Source organism: Alligator sinensis, unplaced genomic scaffold, assembly GCF_000455745.1.
Source record: "Alligator sinensis unplaced genomic scaffold, ASM45574v1 scaffold550_1, whole genome shotgun sequence".
NCBI classification, from domain to species: domain Eukaryota; kingdom Metazoa; phylum Chordata; order Crocodylia; family Alligatoridae; genus Alligator; species Alligator sinensis.
The window spans coordinates 206896-228230 of NW_005841980.1; the positions used below are offsets into that span (position 1 = coordinate 206896).

At 47.0% G+C, this 21335-nt stretch overlaps 1 protein-coding gene across 8 annotated transcripts in view; it reads right to left on the reverse strand.

Annotated features, from left to right (window-relative positions):
• Positions 1–21335, reverse strand: part of SGCD (sarcoglycan delta) — a 405818-nt gene that overhangs the window by 1598 nt on the left and 382885 nt on the right. For all 8 annotated transcript variants that reach the window (XM_006021126.2, XM_025200974.1, XM_025200975.1 and 5 more), the window contains one exon: positions 1335–1458. In XM_006021126.2, coding sequence (XP_006021188.1) covers positions 1335–1458 — 124 coding nt within the window. The remainder of the gene's footprint in view (positions 1–1334; positions 1459–21335) is intronic.

The following is a 21335-nucleotide window of genomic DNA, read 5'->3' on the forward strand; positions in this document are numbered from 1 at the left end:
ATGTTACCTCTGTCACCCAAGCCTCTCCCCTTCCTCTTGGTCCTAATCTTCCCCGGTGACCTTACTGGGTCGGTTCTGTTTGGGGGTTACCTGCTCAGCCTGTGCTGAACAGCCTGGCAACCCGGGGGGCATTTGCAGTATAACTGGCAATCACTGATGGTAGAGACATCTGCAGCACTTAGGTCTATTTACAATACTCCAAAACCAAAGCACTGCACTGCACAGACTTCTCGCCTAAGGGCAAGCTGGGGAGAACAAACACGTGGCAGACACGAGTTATGCCAACCAGTGCAAGGTGCTCTGCTGCTGCATGGATAAATGCGGTATACTGGCAATGCGGGGCTCCAGCTAATGTCATGGGCTGCTGGGTGTGCTGGAAGAGACGGGCCTTAGGTGCATTTTAAAAGCAAACAGGTGTTATGCATGCTACGGCGACAGCTCCTGGGCCTACTTAGACCAGGGAGATGAGTATCGGGGTTGGCTTTGTTGGCCCAGTCTGGGTTTGCACCCTGCAAAGGCCCACCCATCTGCAAAAGCAGGGCCTGGGATGATAGCTCTGATCTTAAAATGTGATGCTTGCAACACAAAAGCCCCTGAGTACCTAGACCCAGCTCCTGCAAGGATCAAGTATTCATCTGTAAGTCCTTCCATTGATTTCGCTGGGCATTGGATGGGCCCCAGGGGAGGTTTTTGGGACTGGGTTTTTTGTCTATTCATTACATTGTGGAGTAAAAAATGAGGCCCGAGGGCTGAATCCAACCTCTATGCGTATCTCGGAAGCCCACCTCTGGCCCTGTTTGCTCTGCTGGCTCTGTGGCAAGGCTTTCTCCCACCTTGCCAACCCTTCCTTTCTTTTGGTAGTCACCGAATGTAGCCACCAAACTCTTTTCCCCTCCAACATAAAGACATCAGCCAGGCTGCAAAAGCTTTGCCGATCAATACAGGTGAATTAAGCTCTTCTTAAAGCAGAATGCATGATATAGGATTTAATTACGTAACCCCTGTAAATCTTGCTTTAAAGTGACACCAAAACAGAGAATTTAGGAGCCTCGTGTGGTCCAACAGCTGCATAAATCTGCTTGTACAACCGCCGCTATAACCCGAGCACTTTGAAAATAATGGATCATCTTTGCTCTCTCCGTGGAGTGAAGCTGGTTTGCATAGGAGGCGGTCTGTCCTTGCTACAGAGAATTAAACCGGTCAGACGCACCTTACCAGTGCTTCTAAACAGCTGGGCCCCATAGATTTGCAAAGCACATTGGGAGGGGACGAGTCTCCCCGAGACCAGCGTACAGGTTGGCTTTGCAGTAGTGTTTGCTGTCTCCTTCCCCTACCTCTCCATCTTTGGATTCCAGCCTGAGCTCCGTCCTGCACGTGGCTTCCAAGCTGCCGGCCTCCGCGTTGATCTCGATGCCTTTCGGAGCCTCCATGACCAGCGCGCGTGTAGGCGACTCGAGTCTGCAACAGAGTAGAAAGGGATCATGCTGGTGTTATAGCCGAGGTGGTCTTCTCACAAGGTCTGATCCCCCGCTACAAGGTGCCTCTGGAGAGCGTGGAGGGCCTGAGCCAGAGCCCCGCTGGGAGCGCTGGAGATGCTAATGCACAACACGGGTATCGCTGTCGGTGGCAGCGACGTCCCAAGATCCATCAGCAGGTTGGTCCCCCAGGCAAGCTCAGGCATCCTCCCCACCCTACCCACACCCCATCGGCATCATACTGACCGCTCACGCAGCAGCGTGCATCCTAATGTCCGTGGTACACGCAATGCTCACTTAGCCTTTTCAGCACCAAAGGCTGCGCTCATTTAACAGGTGGCAACACCAGAGCAGATGCACGTGACAGCTTGCAAGGTTTCCAAGGGAGTGCGGGACAAAAGATGTTACTGCTCAAGGAGTCTTTGCTCCCTGAGTTGTGTATGGACTGGGATCAGTGTGGCACTGGGACCCCGCTCGTGATGGATGGGCCACATATGGAGGTTGATGAGCTTGCTGCAGTATCAGGTCACAAAGCTGGTTCCTTCGGTTCAGGTAACTGAGGTTTGTGCTTTTAAGACTCGCGGGTGTCAAGATCTACCCTTTCTGTCAGCCAAAGGCAACGTATTAAACCCCTCTCTTCCCTCCATTCAGCTGCAATACCTGCCTTCCTCCCTGTGCTATATGGACATAGGAAACCCGGTCTTTCTTTAACAGCTCTCCCATCTGTTCTGCTCATTAGACCAAGCAACAAAACTTGATGCCACAAAAACAGGATTGTGACTTCGCCCCATGCAAGTACCATCAAGGCAGCCCCCCTACTGATCTAGAAATCGTCTGGGCAGGCAGTAACGCCGCCGGCGGAGAAAATGAACTAGCAAGTGCAGCCGGCAACTAGTGAATGTGCTGCTGGCAACCTTTTGTGTTTGCAGTGTCACTTGAGCTGTTTCTCTGCTCTTGCATATAGAACGATATAAAAGAAAGGTGTGTTATTAAATGGGGCTCCTGCTGGTATTGAGAGAGTATTCGGGGGGGGGTTGAATACATTTTAGTGTGTTTATTGTAAGTCAAGAAGCCAATTCAAAGAAAAGAGGCCAGCACTGCCTCAGTATGACACTCTTCCAATTATGACCCTGCTATTTACTGATGTCTTTAGATCAGTGGTTCCCAGGCTTCTTTTCCCCCAAGTTGGTGAAACACTGGAACATGTACGGATAATATAATCCAAGTGAACCACAGGCATGCAGCTAGCATCTCACCTACGACACAGCAGCTTGACTTTCTTTGATGTCTTGGCTGTCTCAATACATTTGTTGCCCTGCTTATCAGGTGGCTTTTCTATTCACGGGTCTACATGAGATGCTTTACTGTGCAGTAGACTCATTTACTGTGCAGTAAAGCATCACCCCCTACATGTGCAGGCACAAGAAATTAGTTTACTGTGCAGTAAATGTCCCACCTGCATATGCAGGTAGTAAATTTACTGCGCAGTAAAGTCAAATAGCATTACTTGCGTGTGTAGATGTGCCCACTGAAGAATAAATCAGATGAGAGCAAAATAGCATATGAAGACCAGAAGGATCAACTAACTCTTGTGCTCTGGACTGACACAAAAAATCATTATAATAAAAAAAAACAGGACATCTGGTGCAAAACGGGGAAAGCCGCTGAACAAGTGCCCGAGGAAGGAGGCTCCGTCTCCTTTCCGTGCCTGACTGCAGACTCGGCTGACAAATGTTAGTTAAATCCACTTGTTCGGGTGGCAAACTACTAAGAGGACATCTAACAAGGAGCAAACAGCCCCTGGGGAAATTTCAGCGGTTCATACAGGTAGAGGGGTTATAGGAAATGTGTCCCCACCTGGTCAAACCCTGCATGGATGAGACCAGGCTTTTAGAAAAGAGGACACCTAACAAGGAGCAAACAGCCCTGGGGAAATTCAGCGGTTCATACCGGTAGAGGGGTTATAGGAAATGTGTCCCCACCTGGTCAAACCCTGCATGGATGAGACCAGGCTTTTAGAAAGGCAGATAGTATAAGCTCATGCTTTTTCAGAAGCACTCTTCTCCCAAGGGTTTTTGCTTTGTTGAGTGGGGTATCTGAACGGTACTGAAGCCTCTGCTCCTGTCTCTGGGCTGCTTTTCACCTGGCCTCCTGGCTCACAACGGTTTTGTGACATAAAGATCATCTTTTATTGCGAGATGACACAACCACGATCGTTACCGTGCTGTGAAGCCCAATGTCCAAACAAAGCACTTGCACTGTTTACCATGCAGTAGCTAAGGGCATGTCTTCATTGCAGTCAAAGATGCAATGTACTCCGCTAACTTTAACCTATGTAGCTCTGACACAGTGGGCACGTCTACACGTGCATTTACATCATGTTAAACTTACTGCGCAGTAAGTTAAGTGGGTTTAGGCTGGTGTCTACATGTGCAGGCATTAAAGCGCAGTAACAGTGTGTATGGACCAATTTGGGACAAAAGTTAGTTCCAAGTCAGTCCACGCGCACAGTGTTGCTGTGCAGTAAGGCGTCTACATGTGCGTTACTGCGCAGTAACTAATTGAGCATAAATTTGATACCTGCATGATGCAGATGATGCATGATGCAAGTATTAGCTACAGTGCATTAATGAATGTGTAGACTTTACACTCAAGCTGGCATAAGTTGCCATATTTACTGCGCAGTACATGCATGCATGTGTAGACACCACCCATCCTGTGCAGTAATTTTAGTTACTGCGCAGTAAATGTACACATGTAGACACACCCATTAACGCTGTAACAATAACGGTAGCTATTACCCTTCCCTACTATGCAGGCCCAAAGATTTACCCAAGATCCTTGGCAGGCTTTGTAGCTTGTGTGGACCTCCATGCTGTGGCTGCTACACTGATCTCAGCACCAGAGGCAGGCAGTTTAATGTAGCTCGGGTACGCCTGTGCAAACCCCGAGCCAGGTCAGAATGACACGCCGTACTATCAGGAAGTGTGCGGACTAATTGTGTTGTGTTAATAGGAGAGAAAGTCACACAGAGTGGCTGTTCCTTTGCTCTACGTTGCCCCATAGCATTGCGGAGCCCCAAGGAGAACTGCTCTTAGTAAGGACAAGGGCAAACCAGCTACTCTTTCCTGCTCAAGGTCGGCCCATCACTATTTCCACCCTTGGGCTGAGCCAATGCAGTCATTATGCTGCCCTAAATCGTTGGCTCAGACACCTACCATCATATTTCAGATGTTGAATGAAACAAGCTGCATCCTTTTCACTCATCTGGAAATCATATTTAGGCCCAGGATTTGCAAATCCTTAATGAATGCAAATGATGTAATTGCCAAGCACCATTCTTTCAGTGAAAAGAAACGTGCTCATGGACAGAATGGGGTTGTACTCTCATTCTCATCTTTGATGCTCATCCTCCTCTTGCTTACCCCCATCTGAAGCTGGGATGACTCCACTCGGCCGCAGAGGCTTTTTATCCCAATTTATGCCAGTGCAGGTGACGAGGAAATCATCCTAATACAATTTCCTTGGAGTCTGCAGAGCGCAGCACTGCAGGAGGGTTATTTTAATGTATTTATTTCTAACTTCCTGAGTGAATCCCTCAGACACCTGTCTTTAAACCAGGAGCTGACAATCTATGCAAAACCAAAGAAAGCAGCTGAGGAGTTATGCTCCCGGGAGTTGGAGTAATGTTTACTGAATACTTTCATTTGAAGCGAGCAATTAATACAACACGCTGCTTTTAAACCTAATGCTGGCTTCCAGAGCAGAACCGACTGGGGGACGAACAATGAAAGCAAATGATTTAGCGACGAGTGCGTTGTTCATTCAAAATGCACGTTTTGTTTCCCCGTGCGGCTCTCTGGTTCCTGAAGTAGGATCCCGATCCTCCTAGCTCGATGGGAGCTTCAGCATACATCAGTGGGGTGGGAAGAGTGACTCCGCAAAGCATCACTGGGCGCGTCTACACATTCATTAATGCACTGTAGCTAATGCACTTTAAATCTAGTCCCTCCAATGTGAGGTACTCGAAAAATGTGCATTAGTCTATTTTAATGCGCATTAACTAAAGAGCACAGTTTTTCTGTGATGCTTTAATATGCATTAAAATAGGCTAATGTGCATTAAAGCACACATGTAGACGTGCACATGGTTTCCTCTCGCTCTTACATAGTCCATCCTAGAGCTCTTGTGTTGGCAACACCTGGTTTTTTGGGGGGGGGTTTGTGTTGCGGGCTCTGGAGTGAGCTCCCAGTTACTAAGGCTCACTTTGCTGATGCTAATAGCATCGTCCCAGTATTAAAACAGTCCAGTGAAAACAGAACCTGGCCCAGAAATGCTACTTTCCCCTCCTGCCCTGAAGCCCCTGCTGTGCCAGTATCCCAGTAGACAGGCAGTAGGGACAGAGGCATGACAAGAAGCTACTGCTGGCAGCACCAGTTCAGCTCCTGGTGTCATCATGACTTCCCATGTAGCCTCGTGCAGTCTCTGGGGTTATTAAAGACAACCAAGGTGGTACGCAGGCAGCTAACAGGGAGGGAATGAGATGCTTTGCAAAAGCCCATTAGCTGCCCGAGTGCCACTATAAATCAGACTCTTACCATCTGTTCCCACCTGGGATAAGAGCACTCCCCTGCTGCAGTGCTGCACTTTAAATCTAGTCCCTCCAATGTGAGGTACTCGAAAAATGTGCATTAGTCTATTTTAATGCGCATTAACTAAAGAGCACAGTTTTTCTGTGATGCTTTAATATGCATTAAAATAGGCTAATGTGCATTAAAGCACACATGTAGACGTGCCCATGGTTTCCTCTCGCTCTTACATAGTCCATCCTAGAGCTCTTGTGTTGGCAACACCTGGTTTTTTGGGGGGGGGTTTGTGTTGCGGGCTCTGGAGTGAGCTCCCAGTTACTAAGGCTCACTTTGCTGATGCTAATAGCATCGTCCCAGTATTAAAACAGTCCAGTGAAAACAGAACCTGGCCCAGAAATGCTACTTTCCCCTCCTGCCCTGAAGCCCCTGCTGTGCCAGTATCCCAGTAGACAGGCAGTAGGGACAGAGGCATGACAAGAAGCTACTGCTGGCAGCACCAGTTCAGCTCCTGGTGTCATCATGACTTCCCATGTAGCCTCGTGCAGTCTCTGGGGTTATTAAAGACAACCAAGGTGGTACGCAGGCAGCTAACAGGGAGGGAATGAGATGCTTTGCAAAAGCCCATTAGCTGCCCGAGTGCCACTATAAATCAGACTCTTACCATCTGTTCCCACCTGGGATAAGAGCACTCCCCTGCTGCAGTGCACCCATGGACGGAGAAGACATGCATTCAAGGGTGGTGAGCAATCGGATGCTACAAGGATGGGGGTCACCCCGGGAGCACCTGAGAGGGAGTGAGAAATGCCCGGTGTGTGGCACCACCGAGCTGTCCAAAGCTCTGCACCCAGCTGTTACCTCCGCGAAAATCCCACCCGAGTCTGGGTACCTGAAGCCTATTCTGTCTGCACAGCAAGACGTCATGATGTACGCCGGCAACTGCTTTCTCTACCTCACTCCTGCCTGAGGGACCGTGCTAAGTGCACCACTTGACCCCCTTCAGTCCCGTTTGTCTCCCAGAGGTCTCTGATTAACACCGATCAGGTGGTGGTAGTATCTCTGCATCTCCCAGCAAAGACCTCTGATGTTCACTGGAAAATCCAGAAGGCCAACTACATCATCCCAGCCAAGGCTTTGTCTAGCCGGGGCTTAGACACCTCCAAGGATGGAGACTGCACCACCGCTCTGGGGAGCCTGTTCCAGTGCTTCACCACCCTCCTCGTGAGAAAGTTTTTTCCTAATATCCAACCTCAACTTCCCTTGCTGCAGCTTGAGCCCATTGCTCCTTGTCCTGCCATCTGCCCCCCCCTGCGCCCAGCCCAGCTCCATCCTCTTTGCAGCCCCCTGCAGGGAGCTGATGGCTGCTATCAAATCCCCCTCGGTCTTCTCTTCTCCAGACTCGATGTGCAGCATTGACTCGAGAGGGAAGCAACCAGTACGAACGTGTATAGCACTTGCAGGGGTGTAGGTTGTAGCCACGTTGGTCTAAGGACGTAGGCAGACAAGGGTCTTTGGGTAAACCTTTGGGTTCTTGGGGTATAGCACTTGCACTTTCTCTTTCTCCTTCTGTGGGAGCTTCTGGGGTAACAGAAAGCCTGCGAGAGCACGGTTCTTGCAGAGACCGAGCTGTCACAGAGGATGGAGGCCTGGCACGAGATATGAATGAACCTCAGGGGTGACACGTGCTTAAGGGCCCCTGCCATAAGCGCTCTCCAGCAAACAAGCAGAAACTCCAAGGGACCGAGAGTTTCCTGTCCCCTCCTGGGGTTTCCTTGCACGGGGAACAGTCCTAGCTCACGGCACGGATGGAGGACAACCAGTTTGCTCTCCGTAAGGTCATCAGCGTAGGAAGCAGTGGTGTGGCAACACGAGTTAATTTAATTTCATTGAGAAACCTGTGGACTGAGAACAGAGCATGTACGAGTGCAGCTGCGGGCCATTATTTCTAATGGTTCTAATTATTTCTTACAGTATCTTTCTGACCAGCTCTCCGATTTCATGTTGGGCATAAAATTAGCCGCTGTTATCATTGTGCTTGCTTATGTCTCCTACAATTGGTAAATGATGCTAGCAAATAAATACAGAGCAGCAACAATTTGCCAGCCATGAACCAGCATCTGGGGCTGAGCATTTGTGCTTGGTTTTAATTCCTTTGTTTTGCTGCAATCAATGGGATTGCCCATTTAAAACGCCTCGTTTCTGCGATCCCAGTATTTTGGGGTGATCTTGCAAAGAACCCATGGAAGGAAACACAGTGTGCATCTTCCCGCATCGATCCAAAGTTAATTTTACTGAACCACCCAGAAACCTGAGCGTAATTTCTGCTTCAGGAGACTCGCATCTAGTTCTTTTTTGAAAGCCCTTACCATGTACGAGCTCTGCTTTTAATGGCAAAAAAAGAAGTGGACGAGCCCAAATGGGGGTGGAGGGACAAGACCCTTCACAGACTCTTCCGCATGGTGTTCCCATTGCATTTTTGCAGCTGGGCATAGAGAAAGCAATGAGTTCATCCCAAATCCTGTGATTTCCCAAAAGCCTCCTAACCCTCTGTCTCCTTCCCGACTGCCCTCTGGGCTCCCCAGCGGTGCATCTGTATTAATACTTCACCCACATGAAACAAGCTAAAAACTTTGCTAATATTTGGACCAGGAAAGAGGGAGAGATGGGAGATGCTGAGCTAACCAAACGTAAAAGAAGCAGGGGACTAGAGAGCAAGATTTTAAAGGTGAAAAAGGTCAGTAGTAAGGAACAAAAGCTAGCAGCTAAGACAGAAAGTTTCTCCCTACTTTTAATCTGAATATTGTAACTTCCAGCTCCCCTGATGTACAATACATGATGTACAATACGTGATGTATAATACTTGGCACAATGCAGATGCAGCGAGCACGTTGCAAACGCACAGAAGATATCATGGTTAACAATAAAATATTTATCAATGTTATTTATTGCCAGCCATTGATACAAATCTCCTTTGCAATTATGTTCTAATGAAACGCACCAATTACTGTTTGAATGGTGACATCTGAGTGTAATCTCACTCAGTGGAGATAAATCTTACTGATGCAAGGTTTCCAGGGTCCCTTCTTGGACTACATTAATTACAGATGTAAACAAGGATATATTATTATCTTTGCATCCAACAATAAATCCTGGATCTCATTGTAACATGCTCTTCTGTTTGGCAGTATTAATCACCATACAATTTCCAATGTTTATGTTGCAAATCCATTATGCTAGTGACAACTCCGAGACAGCTGCATTCCCTAGCACAGTTTTACGGCCCGCTCACGGACAGCACGTGCAATTCTTAGTACGGTCAGTAGAAGAGGCTGCAAATGAAAGGACTTTAAGCTGCAATCCAGAAAACCTTGCCCAGTTGAAACCCCAGCGAGGTCTCTCACGTTAACCCTCAGTAGATGACACGGGTCTAATGATATTGTCTTGGAGTACTAATATTTTGGGCCTGGTTTGAGCTAGCAATAAGTCTAACTCAAGGTGTGAAGCATGCCAAGTCTCTGCCCCTCTGTCCTTGGTGGTGCAGAACCTATGAGATTTTGTACCACACTGAGCCAAAAGAAAGACAGGGGATTGATAACCTAAGTTGCATGTGTGTTTGCAGTTGGGCATATGCTTCAATGTTTTGCTGGACTGGGACTTCTCCTGCCTTTAGTGCACGATCAGAGGAAGGATGCTGCATGCTTCAAAGTGCCCCTGAAAAATGCACTTTGAAGCATGCACTTTGGGGCTTGGACACACACATGACTGGTGAGGAGAGGCTGAGGGAAGTGGGCTGATTGAGTCTGGAGAAGAGAAGACCGAGGGGGATTGAATAGCAGTCTTCACCTCCCTGCAGGGGGGCTGCAAAGAGGACGGAGCTGGGCTGGTCTCAGTGGGGGGAGATGAGAGAAGGAGCAATGGGCTCAAGTTGCAACAAGGGAAGTTGAGGTTGGATATTAGGATGAATTTGCTCACTAGGAGGGTGGTGAAGCACTGGAACAGGTACCCAGAGAGGTGGCGAAGTCTCCATCCTTAGAGGTTTTGAAGACCCGGCTAGACAAATCCTTGGCTGGGATGATGTAGTTGGGGCTGGTCCTGCCTTGAATAGCTAGATGTGACCTCCCAAGATCTCTTCCCACCCTCATTTTCTATGATTCTGTGCAAGAAACCAACGATTGCGTAACGTGAAGGCAGGATAGGGTTGCACCTTATAGACCAACTAAATCAGAGATGCATGCACTTTACATCTCTCTGTAACATTAGCCTCATCATGACATAGCTCTATTCAATGATTTTGTTTCATCCTACCTTTGTGCTCCTATATCTGTGCTTTTGTGTGTGTTGGGGGTGGGAAGAAATACCCTTTCCATTTGTGTTGCTGCATCTATTAAACTCTAGCCATTTCCCCCTGTGCCACTGATTTAATCTTGCTCTAATGTCTTCAGTCTCACTTTAAAACCAGCCCTTTCTCTTTAGCTAGCCGCAGCCTTTCTCTATAGAGATATTACACGTTACAGATGCAATTCAAAAGTAAAATGTATTTCATTGCAAAGAGCATTATAAATCTGCTGCTGGTTTTTGCTAACTTCAGCTTAACACTGAAAGAGCCAATTTATTTATTTTTTCCTACCTTAAAACCCAGCCACTGTTTTCAGTGGCCTTTTCCAAAGCATAGCCCTTGCTAAAATAATACCCTCCTGACCACAGAAAGGACGGATACATCTTCTCTGTCACTGACTGGCAGAAGCAGTTGTAAACCACCAGAGCCTAGATGAAAGGCAAGGAGGGAATGGTGTTTAATTGCAACTAATATGACGTGTATATGCCTTAGCCATGGAGAGACTGGAACCCATTGCAGCTAGCAAGAATACTTCCATGCACTGTGGAGCTGCAGGGGTTGCCAGTCCCTTCCTGGCAGGGTTGCAAAGGAGAGTCTCTGATTTGTTTTATTTTTAGGTAACAATTTTTTAAAATAAAACTATTTGGAGGGCATTAAGTGGCACTCAGTGATGCACTGGTTTTCTACTCCTCCCTGGAGAGTTAAGTTCCTATACATAATCCACATATATAGTCCTTAAAGCTAAAGGTAAGTCTCCGCCTGTATTCTTTTGGTGCACTTTACGCTTCTGTAATGCTGCAGTAACTTACTCTTAAGTGGTGAAACCCCAAAAGCACAGAGGAAGCTAGAAGCATCAGGAACTGGTTCCTTGCTACAGACACTACGGTAGGGACATTGCTGAAGAAGATGCCATTCTGCAGAGTTGTCCAAACTGCTTTAGGATTTCCTGAATGGTTGAATAATCTCCAGGAGGCAAGCACAAGGCAACTCCAGACAGAAGATGCTATCGAATTCATCTAGGAAGAAACCTCTAGTTTGAAAAATGATTGAGAAGGCATGGGGTAGGTGGGGGGACTGGTGCAAAGCTGGAGATGGTCAGAGGAAGAAGGGATCAAATTAACATGAAACTAAGTGGACGAGAAAATTAAAACCATTTTGGACAATTAAAGATGCGGTTGATGGTAAATCAAGGAAGAAAGTGAATTACCGTAGAAGCTGGGAGAGAGTCTGAAGTGATATGCAGTAAATAGAGAGGTGGTTTTAGAGGCATGGCGTGCTCACACGGGTGGAGAAGGACCTCGGAGGGACTGAGTGAGTGACATGGATGACGGCAACTCCGCTCGCAGCTTCCCCGCGGGAATGCCTGGTGCACAATCCTGACAGACCTCCAACGCAGAGCTGCTTCAAAGAGTAGCTCCGTCTTGTGGTGCCGAATCGTTCCACCGTAACGAATAAAACTCCCAACTCATTACATGGCAAGCCTCCTAAAAATACCGGGGAACCTTTATTTTGCAAAGCCCAGCTGGAGCAAAGAGAGGAGGAGGATGCTAGCGGGCCAAATCCTCTGGGAGGGCAACTGGGCTGGGGTTGACTGCAACGGCACTGTGGAAGTTTGCACCTGCTGAGGACGCGGCACTTGGTTTTTGGTCGCTGAACAAAGATGTCTTAATTTGGCAGCGATCCTACATAGGACAGACTGTGTTTGCAGGACAGCACTGAAGGTACAGGGGGAAACATGCTTCCTCTGGCGTGCCAGGGCTGGACACGTGCACTGTTGGCACGTTCAGAAGTGACAGTCACTCGTTCACTAATCACTAATTAAGCTGCAGCCTTCTCCCTGGTGCCACTAAGCAGACATTAGGGGCCTCTAAGTGTTTTGATTTCCTTACCAGCAAGAGCCACTTTGGCCTATGACTCTACTCCAGGATGGAAAGTCTCATCCTGGGTCTGTGCTAATGAGGGACTCAGCGCTGTGAAACCCCCTGCACCCTCGACTCCAGGGACGCGTGTTTCCAGCAGTTAAATAACAGGCTTGATATTTTTCCCTTATGCCCTAAAGACTGCACACTATATTTGCTACATCAGCTCACAGATAAATTACTTGGGATAATGGCCGGTGTATATTTCCCGTTCAGCTTCTCTGCTCCGGTTTGCTCCATTTGTTAATGCAATTTAAAAAAAAAAAAAAAAAAGAAGAAAATCCTCCCCTTTGAGACGCGAGTGCATTGATTTCACACCTGGGATAGTCTTACAAAACGTTACGATACTGTAAGCGGACTCACAAACCCAGTTTCAGAAGCAAAGGGCGGGCTGGGTAAGTTTCTAATTGGAGTTTAAAAGCTTTTAATTAAAAAGCATGAAATGGAGAGCGCTGTTTGTGCCTGAATGATGGAGGAGGCTGGTGAGATTGGCTATTCTGTAGATGGGCTGTCATGAAGCAAGGTGGGAAACAAAGAGCTTGGCACAAAAGGCTCTTCAGTGGCACCAAGGACACCTCTTGCCATGTCACTGCCAGCAAGCTGCGAGGTCGAGAGTACAAGAAAATTGCTCCTTGCTCCCACTGACACCAGTCCAGCTCCGTCCTCTTTGGAGCCATCCTTTGAAACATCCCAGCCTAAAATGGGGCTACATGTCAGTTCCAGGTAACCCCATTTTACACCGGGTGTTTCAAAGGCGCCTAATGGTGTTAGGTACTAAAGCTGGCTCAAAGGAAATAGGCTTTGGCAACTCATTGTCTTGGGTCCCTTTGAAAATCCTGGCTGGAGCCCTGAAGTGGGACTTACGTGAGAGGTTGTGGGAATGAATTTCTCCTGTGATACCTTATTATTGAGGAAATGTTACAACAGGCATCCATGGGAAGGTGTTCCTGGGTGTGCAGAAGCAATGCTGCGCCCCAGCTAGCGAGAGGCCCATTAAACTAATATGGACCATCCTCTGCTACATTGCAGCCTCTCTATCCTCCAACCCCGCAGTGAAATTCAGCACGACAGCTTCCTGAACTACCTTCCTGTGCCATGCTTGAACATGCCTAGTAACATTGCAGAACAGACAAGAATTGGGGCATTTGCTGAACGTCGTTTAGGCTCGAGTTAACCCCAAAGACGGTTCAAAGCCAAGAATACAATGTGAGGTGTGCAGCCCTTTGCAAATCCAGCAGCTGTTATCAACGGGAGCTCGCCTGCTGCCTTCTACATCAGAACAGTTTTATCTAGATGGCGAGCACGGTCCCAGTTATCCCCGTTCTTATTGTTTTTGAAAAGTATCACGGGGTTTTTAACCCCCGTTTGGACAGACACAAAGCAAGAGGGTCAGTAGTGTTAAAAGTCTTTGGTGGATGGTGCGCACTTTCAAAAGTGCAGTGCAAATTGCTTCCTGGAACAATGCTTGACTTTACCTTTTCTTTGGTGACTTAACCTGTCCCTCCTAAAGAGATTACAATGAATAATAAATCACTAACAACAAAGGCAAGCGCAACACCAGCATCAGAAAGGGGGAAATGCACTTCTGAAGGGCGAGGAGTTGCTGGCACCGCGTGTAAAGAAGTGTGTGTGCACACAGCAGCAGCTAGTGGTGAATCCCTATCATAAACTGTGGAGCCATGTACAGACTTCCCTAAGTGGATTTGAAGAGGTTATTTAGCATGACAAACTGGCTACAACCTGATGGCTATTTCTGAAAACGCATTTACAGACCTTACGACACCGTGATACCCCCGTGGCATATCCATTCACTGTACAGGCCATTTATAACGATTCCACTGCATTAAATCTTTATTAACAATCTTATTGACTTCGGCTTTGGCTTTTGGTCCCCTTTTTTAATTAACAGCAGTAATGAGACGAGCGGCATCCAATAGCACTACTGACCACACATTTAGTCTTAGACCGGAGGTTTATTTCACGCAACTTCACAAAAACGAAGCCTGAATTGCTATTTGCTAAATGTCAATTTTCACACTTCACCGAACCTTCTCTGAAGCCTGTCAACAGCAAATCTGTGGGAATGAAGTCACTTTTCCCCTCTGATTAGAAATATATAGAGCCCATAACAAGATTTCAATTACTTTGCATTATACAGATGAAAATGCCATTTCTGTCCACGCTGCACCACTTAAAAGGGTAAATATGCATCATTTTTTACATTTACAGGGCACATTTTCTTAAGGGTGGCATTCCTTCTTCAGCTGTTATTTGTATTTAAGATTCAGTTGCAAAGGGTATGTCCATGTCCATAGGAACCAAGGACAGGAGGCAAGATGAGATCTCATCAAATCCAGTCCCTTGCCTACCACAGGCAACAACCTCATATGCACTTCATAGGGATGAAGAAAGAGCTTGATCGGTGTCTTGCTCTCCCCACCACTCCTCGCTGAAAGCATTTCCAGAACATTACTCCTCTGACGGGATGCCTAGAAATCTAATTTCCAGTCCAAATTTCTTCATACTCGACTCTATCTGCTCTCCATCTGCATCTCTAATGATCAGACGGCAGATGCGGAGAAGTGCAATGAGTCAGAAAAGTGCCCCCCGTCCATTTTAAAAGTGCCCATTATGACTACAGACAGGGAGGCGCAGGACTCGGCTCTGGTGGGGGATAAAACACCCCTCCGGGGTCAGAGATGGGTAACCACTAAATCTGACCTAGTCCTTTCCACATCCATTGTTAACCTACCCTGGAAAGCCAGAAAAACAAAATACAACCAACTAACCAAAATCCAGTCAACCCGTGCAATCTAATAGTTAAAAAATCATAGTTTCAAAAGTCGAAATACGACTCGTTGGACTGCTGGCATAAAACAGGCTAGAAAGTTTCACCCAATCACCTGGTTGCGGTAGCCTATACACTGTAGAAAGGCATCTGTGTCTTGCTTCGAACATCCAAGGGTAGGAAGATCTGTCACATCCCTTGGTAAATCGTACCAATGCTTAATTGCCTGCTGTGACAACCTGAGGACTCTGTTTAGGAATGACTTATTCTCACGGAGGTTATGAAATTGCTGCATGTGGAAGAAGGAGCCATTTCGAATGCATGTTTGCAAGTTTAAGCTGCTGCTTTCAAAGGCAATTGTAAGAAAAGAAGAAAAAGAAATCATGGTGCCAAGGAAGTCCATGACAAGGAGTTGCAAAGCCTTCAAGTAGTCCAGGATTGAGGCCAAAAGAAGCACACGAAGGAGCAAATTCGGTCGTCCTACGCTTATGCTGCCCCACTGAAAGCAGTGGGATTGCACAGAAGGAACTGGGGTGAGAACTTCTCCCAACATCTCTTTTTTTTAATGTAGCAAAACATAAAGATGCTAAAGAAATAGATCACTTAACCTTGCATCACTTAAAAAAAAATCTATCCGGCCTCGCAAATGAGAACATTAAATGCTGTACAGTCTCGTTGCTGCATGCCGGCACATTCAAGCTGAAACTAGTAAAATGCAAAACCATTTCAAGAAGAAATAGTAGGTCATAGCTAAGGGATTTAGCACTTGTTTTTGCATCGAATCAGATGAAAAAACTCGGGCTGGCGGGACCTCAGGTACTCATTTTTGTCCCTGTTCAAGGCAGGATCACCCTTGGCTAAATCTTCTCATCTGAGTGTTTATCTATTTAGCAACCTGCTTGCACATCATGGGCTTGTTATTTTACTCAAGATTCAGCTTTATTGGTTTGCATTTCTGTGAGGAGTTACTGTGGATATAGAAAGACATAAAAAGAAAACCCACAAGGAAAACATGGTGGAATATGGACCAGAAAAGGAAAGAAAGGGACCGTGGTGGGGGGGGAAATGGAGCAGATAGTGGAAGAGAGATGAAAGAAACCCTACATCAAAGCAGATCAACCCACCAATGGGAAGACACGGCATCTATAGCCATTCTTTTCTTAAATGCATCGTTCCTTGGCTTTAGCTAGAAATGCACATTTTGTGCATTTATATTTGATTTTTACATGTCATGACAGGAGTAAAACTGGTTTTAGGTAATAAAAAGGCTGTTCTTCATCTCTGCTAACTCGTGCAAACTAAAGCGGTCTTGTAACCTTTCCCAACACTCCTTCGTGCGTCACTATTTTCCGGTGCTGACTGCCCCAGCCGACGCTTGATGGAGGGACTCACGTTGGTCTTCGCCTGATCTGCCGGAGGTTTTGTCACAGATGTTTTCCAGGAATGGAGCGGTACAAATATCCAATTAAGCCCCATTCTCTCTTTGTTTCCCTTAACTTCTCCAATATCTCTAATGAACTTCCCCAACATCTAGTGAATCGTGATTTTTTTCCCGGGGCCTCCTTTCGCTTTCAGGATTGGGCTTTGATGTTTCCCAATGCCCAAACAAGTTTTCAAGTGCTGCCAACATCGACTCATTCATCTAGCTTTGGCTCCACTTGATAAAGATACAAAAAAATACGGTATATCTATTCTGCCAGGGAAAGGACTGACATCCCAGACCTACCTTTTGAAAAGCAATGGCGTGTTTCCAGTCAGTCTGCTCATGTATTTATTTGCAATGGAGGGGGTGGGAGGTGCCTACTTCTCATCTTTCCCACTCGGCCATTCAGAGCGAGATGCCGGAGCAGCTACTTCATTACGTGTTCGGCATGGAGAATCAGAGGCCATCAAGGAAATAGCAAAGAGTCCTTGATTTCCTGCAAGCAGTGCAGCCTCCTCCTGAATTCATTCCTCCTACTCATCAGCCCGTCTCGACCGGGCATCGCAGAGGCGCTCACGGTGATTCCTGGCTGCGTGAGCTCGAAAAGTTGGTGATTCGGGACCTTCGTGCGGAGAAGGATCATTTCACTGTGCTCCTTGTTCGCAAAATGCCAGCAGCACTCAGGTTTCAGTCCTTGACCTAGACGTAGCATTTTGCATGATTACACTATAGGAGTATATTTTTTCTCGGTGCTAAAATTTCCTTTCCACGATTGGTTGTGGGAGGACACTTGTTGATGCATTTTATGGAGGAGACTTATTTTAAGCAATCAAATAAAATGTACTAAAAAAAACCAAACCCCAAATGCTAACTGCATTCAAAAAGCAAAGCCCTTCTTGACATTCAACTTTGGGCTGAGGGCCAGATTTTCAAGGGTAGTTAGGAGATGAAAATAGGTACCTAGGAAATTTTCAGAAGCATCTTAAGTCATTGAGGTGCCTTAAAACCTTTGGGGCTGTAGATGTGTAAAGTCAAGCATTATCGTTTATTCAACCAACTTGTACAGCTGGGAGAGATCGGGGATAATCTTCTGGGGCAGGTCCGAGTGCTTCTCCTCAGGTCTGGGAAGGATGCAGATATGTAGCACGGCCTTTTTGCTCAATGCGCGGTTTCCGCGTGCCTCGTCTGGGCATTTGCAAAGACTGCAGCTTTCAATGAAGCGCCGTGCTGTTTGCTGGACACCGCATCCGCACAGGGGCCGTCCAAGATATTCAACTTGTGAACTGTTGTTTTGAAGAGCCTGTGTCCAAATCTCAGTCTGTTCAGCTTGACCCGAGCTCCTCTGTCAAGGTCATGCCCAACGGGGGATCATGTGGTGTTGGTGTAAGATGCTGCAGGAATAGGTCTGACCGTTCCCGGCGGTCAGCCCGCTCCGTTTGGTTCAGCATCCCCAGTGTCTTCCAGGAGCTTGTGGGCTTCGTGTGTAAGTACTTTATGACCTTTACGCCTCTTAAGCCTCCATGTATGTGGGTCTTCAGTTACCAGCTAATGGAGCAGGTGATTTTTGTCATCTCTTGCCTCTATTGCCAGTAATGATGTTAGGGTCTGTCTTCTTATATCACTTGGTCTAATGCCAGGGAGTGCGTGTGTGTGTACAAGGTGTGCAGCCTGTTATGAGTCTCTGCACTGTTAAGCACAACATTGAGCTTTTTTAGCGTGATAACTTCTGGACCATCCAGGAGCACAATATTCTGCAGGGGCATATACCGTCCTGAGTGCAGTGGTTGTGAGCCCTTTGACGTTGGCAGCCGTGGCTAAACATCTCAAGGCAGCTACCCATGCAGAGATTTTATTGCTGACTTTCTGAACGTGATGTCTGTAGATGTCTAATGCGACTCCGAGGTAGGTTAGCTATGCTCATGGGGAAGGACGTGGTTTCCTACGTGCTCCTGGCTCAGCAACTGTCCAGGTGGAGGAGCGATGATGCTGATTTATTGATGCTCAACTTTAATTTTCGAGTTTGATCATGTCAATTCCTTGGGCTACATCGTCAGCATGCATTGTATCGCTTAGATGTTGTACGCGGAAAGCCCGAGATGCATGCATTGAAAAGCCTCGGTGCTAGCCCTGACCCTGGAGGGACCTCATTCTTCAAAGTTCATACTCTGCTTTTTTCTCCTTGGCTAGTAGCGAGTTTAAAAGATCTGCTGGAGATCATGTTCATGATGAAAGCACATAGCTTGCAGTCAGGTAGCATAGCGTGCCGTTTATCTTTGAGGCTTTGGTACCATACAGCATCATAGGTGGCTGCAAGGTCGATAAAGATCGCTCTTGTTTTCTGCCTCGTTCCAAATCCGTTTTCTTTGTCAGATGTAACGTAACTCGATCGGTGGTCGACCGCTTTTTCCGAAAGCCAGCTTGTTCTTTAGGGAGCCGGGGATCAATGACGTTCTCTGTTTTAGTTTGACTTACGCGCTCCGTGGGTTTGTATGTACCACGCAGCAACGAGATGGGTCGGGAGCTCTTTGGATCCTCTGGTGGCTTATTGGGTTTCGGCACGGCAAGAACATCAGCTTTCCTCCAGATTTTTGCAAGTCTGAGATGCTTATACATGCATTTCCAAAGCCATCTTTTCATTGTGCTTCCAAGCTCGTTAATGAATTCTGGGAATATCTGATCTGATCCAGCAGCCTTGCCAGTCTTGATCCCTTTAATAGCTGCGTTGAACTCGTTGTCAGAGATGGGAGCAGTGAAATTAAGGTTGACATTGGGTGATTTAAGTTGTTCATGAGTCAGGTCTAATCATTCCTGTGTGTTGCTTGCTTGGGTTACCGTACTTGCTGTTGTTGCATAGTATTTTCACAATGGTGCTTGCTGACACAGGGCAAAATGTCCTTTTTTTGGTGCCTTTGCCTAGGAGGTGGTTAATGATGCACCATGCTTGTCTTCTCAAGTGGGTCGTATCCACCCCTTCTCTGGTAGCGAGCCATCTCTCCTTTTTGATATTGTTCAATGTGAAAGCCAGCTGTTCTGTAGTTCTTTTTACAGTTGCAGGGTCATTGCATCCCTTGATGATGTTATAGAGCTGTTTGCACTGCTCATCCCAGCACGGCACATAGAGGCTTCTTATAATCTCTAGGTACATGGAGTTTAGCTATTTCAATCAGGCAGTTTGTACATGCATTATAGCCTGGATCAATGTGGGTTTCTGATGGATCCTCTAACTGATTTGCTCTCTTGCTGGTCAGCCTTTGGTATGCCTGCCAATCCACCCTTCAAAAGCCTCATTTTGGAGCTGGTCTGGATGGTGTGGGCTGAAAAATCGTCTTGCCAGTGCTGATGAGTGAGGGTCTGTGCTGAGATGATGGAAACTTGTCAAGCATTTTACTCAAGTTCCCTTTCCACCAGGCAAGATCCAGCATCCCGCGTGGAGGGTACGTGGCTCCTTCGGGTCACATACAGGAGTTATATCATTCAGGCTTGCCCAGAGACACACATTGTCTCCATTGCTACTATTAATGGAGTATCCCCAATCTTCATGCTGACAATTGAAGTCGTCTGCATATCAGGTTGTCCGGTTGTAAATAGGACGTGGGTGACAACACGGCAGAGGGGGGCTTGTATATTTTGACGATGATTATGTCGTTGACATTAAGTTGCAGAACAGTCGAGCTTTCCCCTTGCAGATAAGAAAGGTCGCTCTGGCTCATCCTGTAGTTTGTATAACAAAGTTGGAAAGTATAGTGTATTGAAATTGGAAAAATCAAAAGTCCGAGTGTCTTGGTAGACTTCTCCTTTACAGCTACTCACAGGAGGCACCACGAGAAATTAGCCATTGCCACCCCCTTTCTCGATCCAGATGGGAGTGCTCCTGTTACTACAGCACAGCATGTAGGAGGATTTTATTTCCTCTCATGTCCACAGCTTGCAAGTCTTACAGCTTTCCTTTATAATTAAAGAGAAATCAGCACTGCACTGGCCGATGCCACAGTGAGATGACAGGGCCATTTGGCGGCTGGCAACTCTGCAAACAGACTGATCCTGGCCAGCTGCGATTCATTGAGGTCTTCTATAATTTGATCTTTATCAGCGTGACCAGCAGACAGCATTCCCGCACCTGCCAGACAGATGCTGGCATGGTATCAGAGGATCTTATAAGATGCATCAGTAACAACCTGGCTTTCATTTCCTCCTGAACTGGGAGGGCTTCAAAACATGAAACTTTTTCTGCTGTTTGGGACATTTGGAAGTAACCGCTTAGCTCTGTGCCAACATCCTCACTCTGCACCTTACGAAGGGGGTCCAAGAATCCCATTTTAATGCAGTCTATCCCTGCCCAGGGTGCAGAAATGGCTAGTAATGTTTGCCTTGCATTTAATGCATTGCACAAGAGAAGGACGCTGCTTTATTCACTGAATCGGGGAAGCCTAGTTGTCGGCAGTGTGAGCTTTGTGACGCTGCTATGCAACATATAATGTGATCCTAGCTGGAAGGGACCATCTCTTCTGGAGTGATCAGAGCAACCCATAGATACTCGACCGCCTCTGCTTCTTCCCAGTACAGCCCAGTCATGCACCAGTCCCACCTTCTGCATTTGGCAACCACTACCCGTACTAAAGTGTTCCCTCTTTACCTAGTGTAAGAAAAAGTGTTTAGGATTTCTTGGGGCGTGTTGTCAGTGTTGTGGTTCACCTACAGTCTGTTGTACAAGGAAAGCTAGTACCATTATGGGCATCAGGGTATATTTAAGCCACCCTCCGAGGCACTGGCCGGGGACTTTGAGTGGGTTGTGGCGATATTCCTGCTTG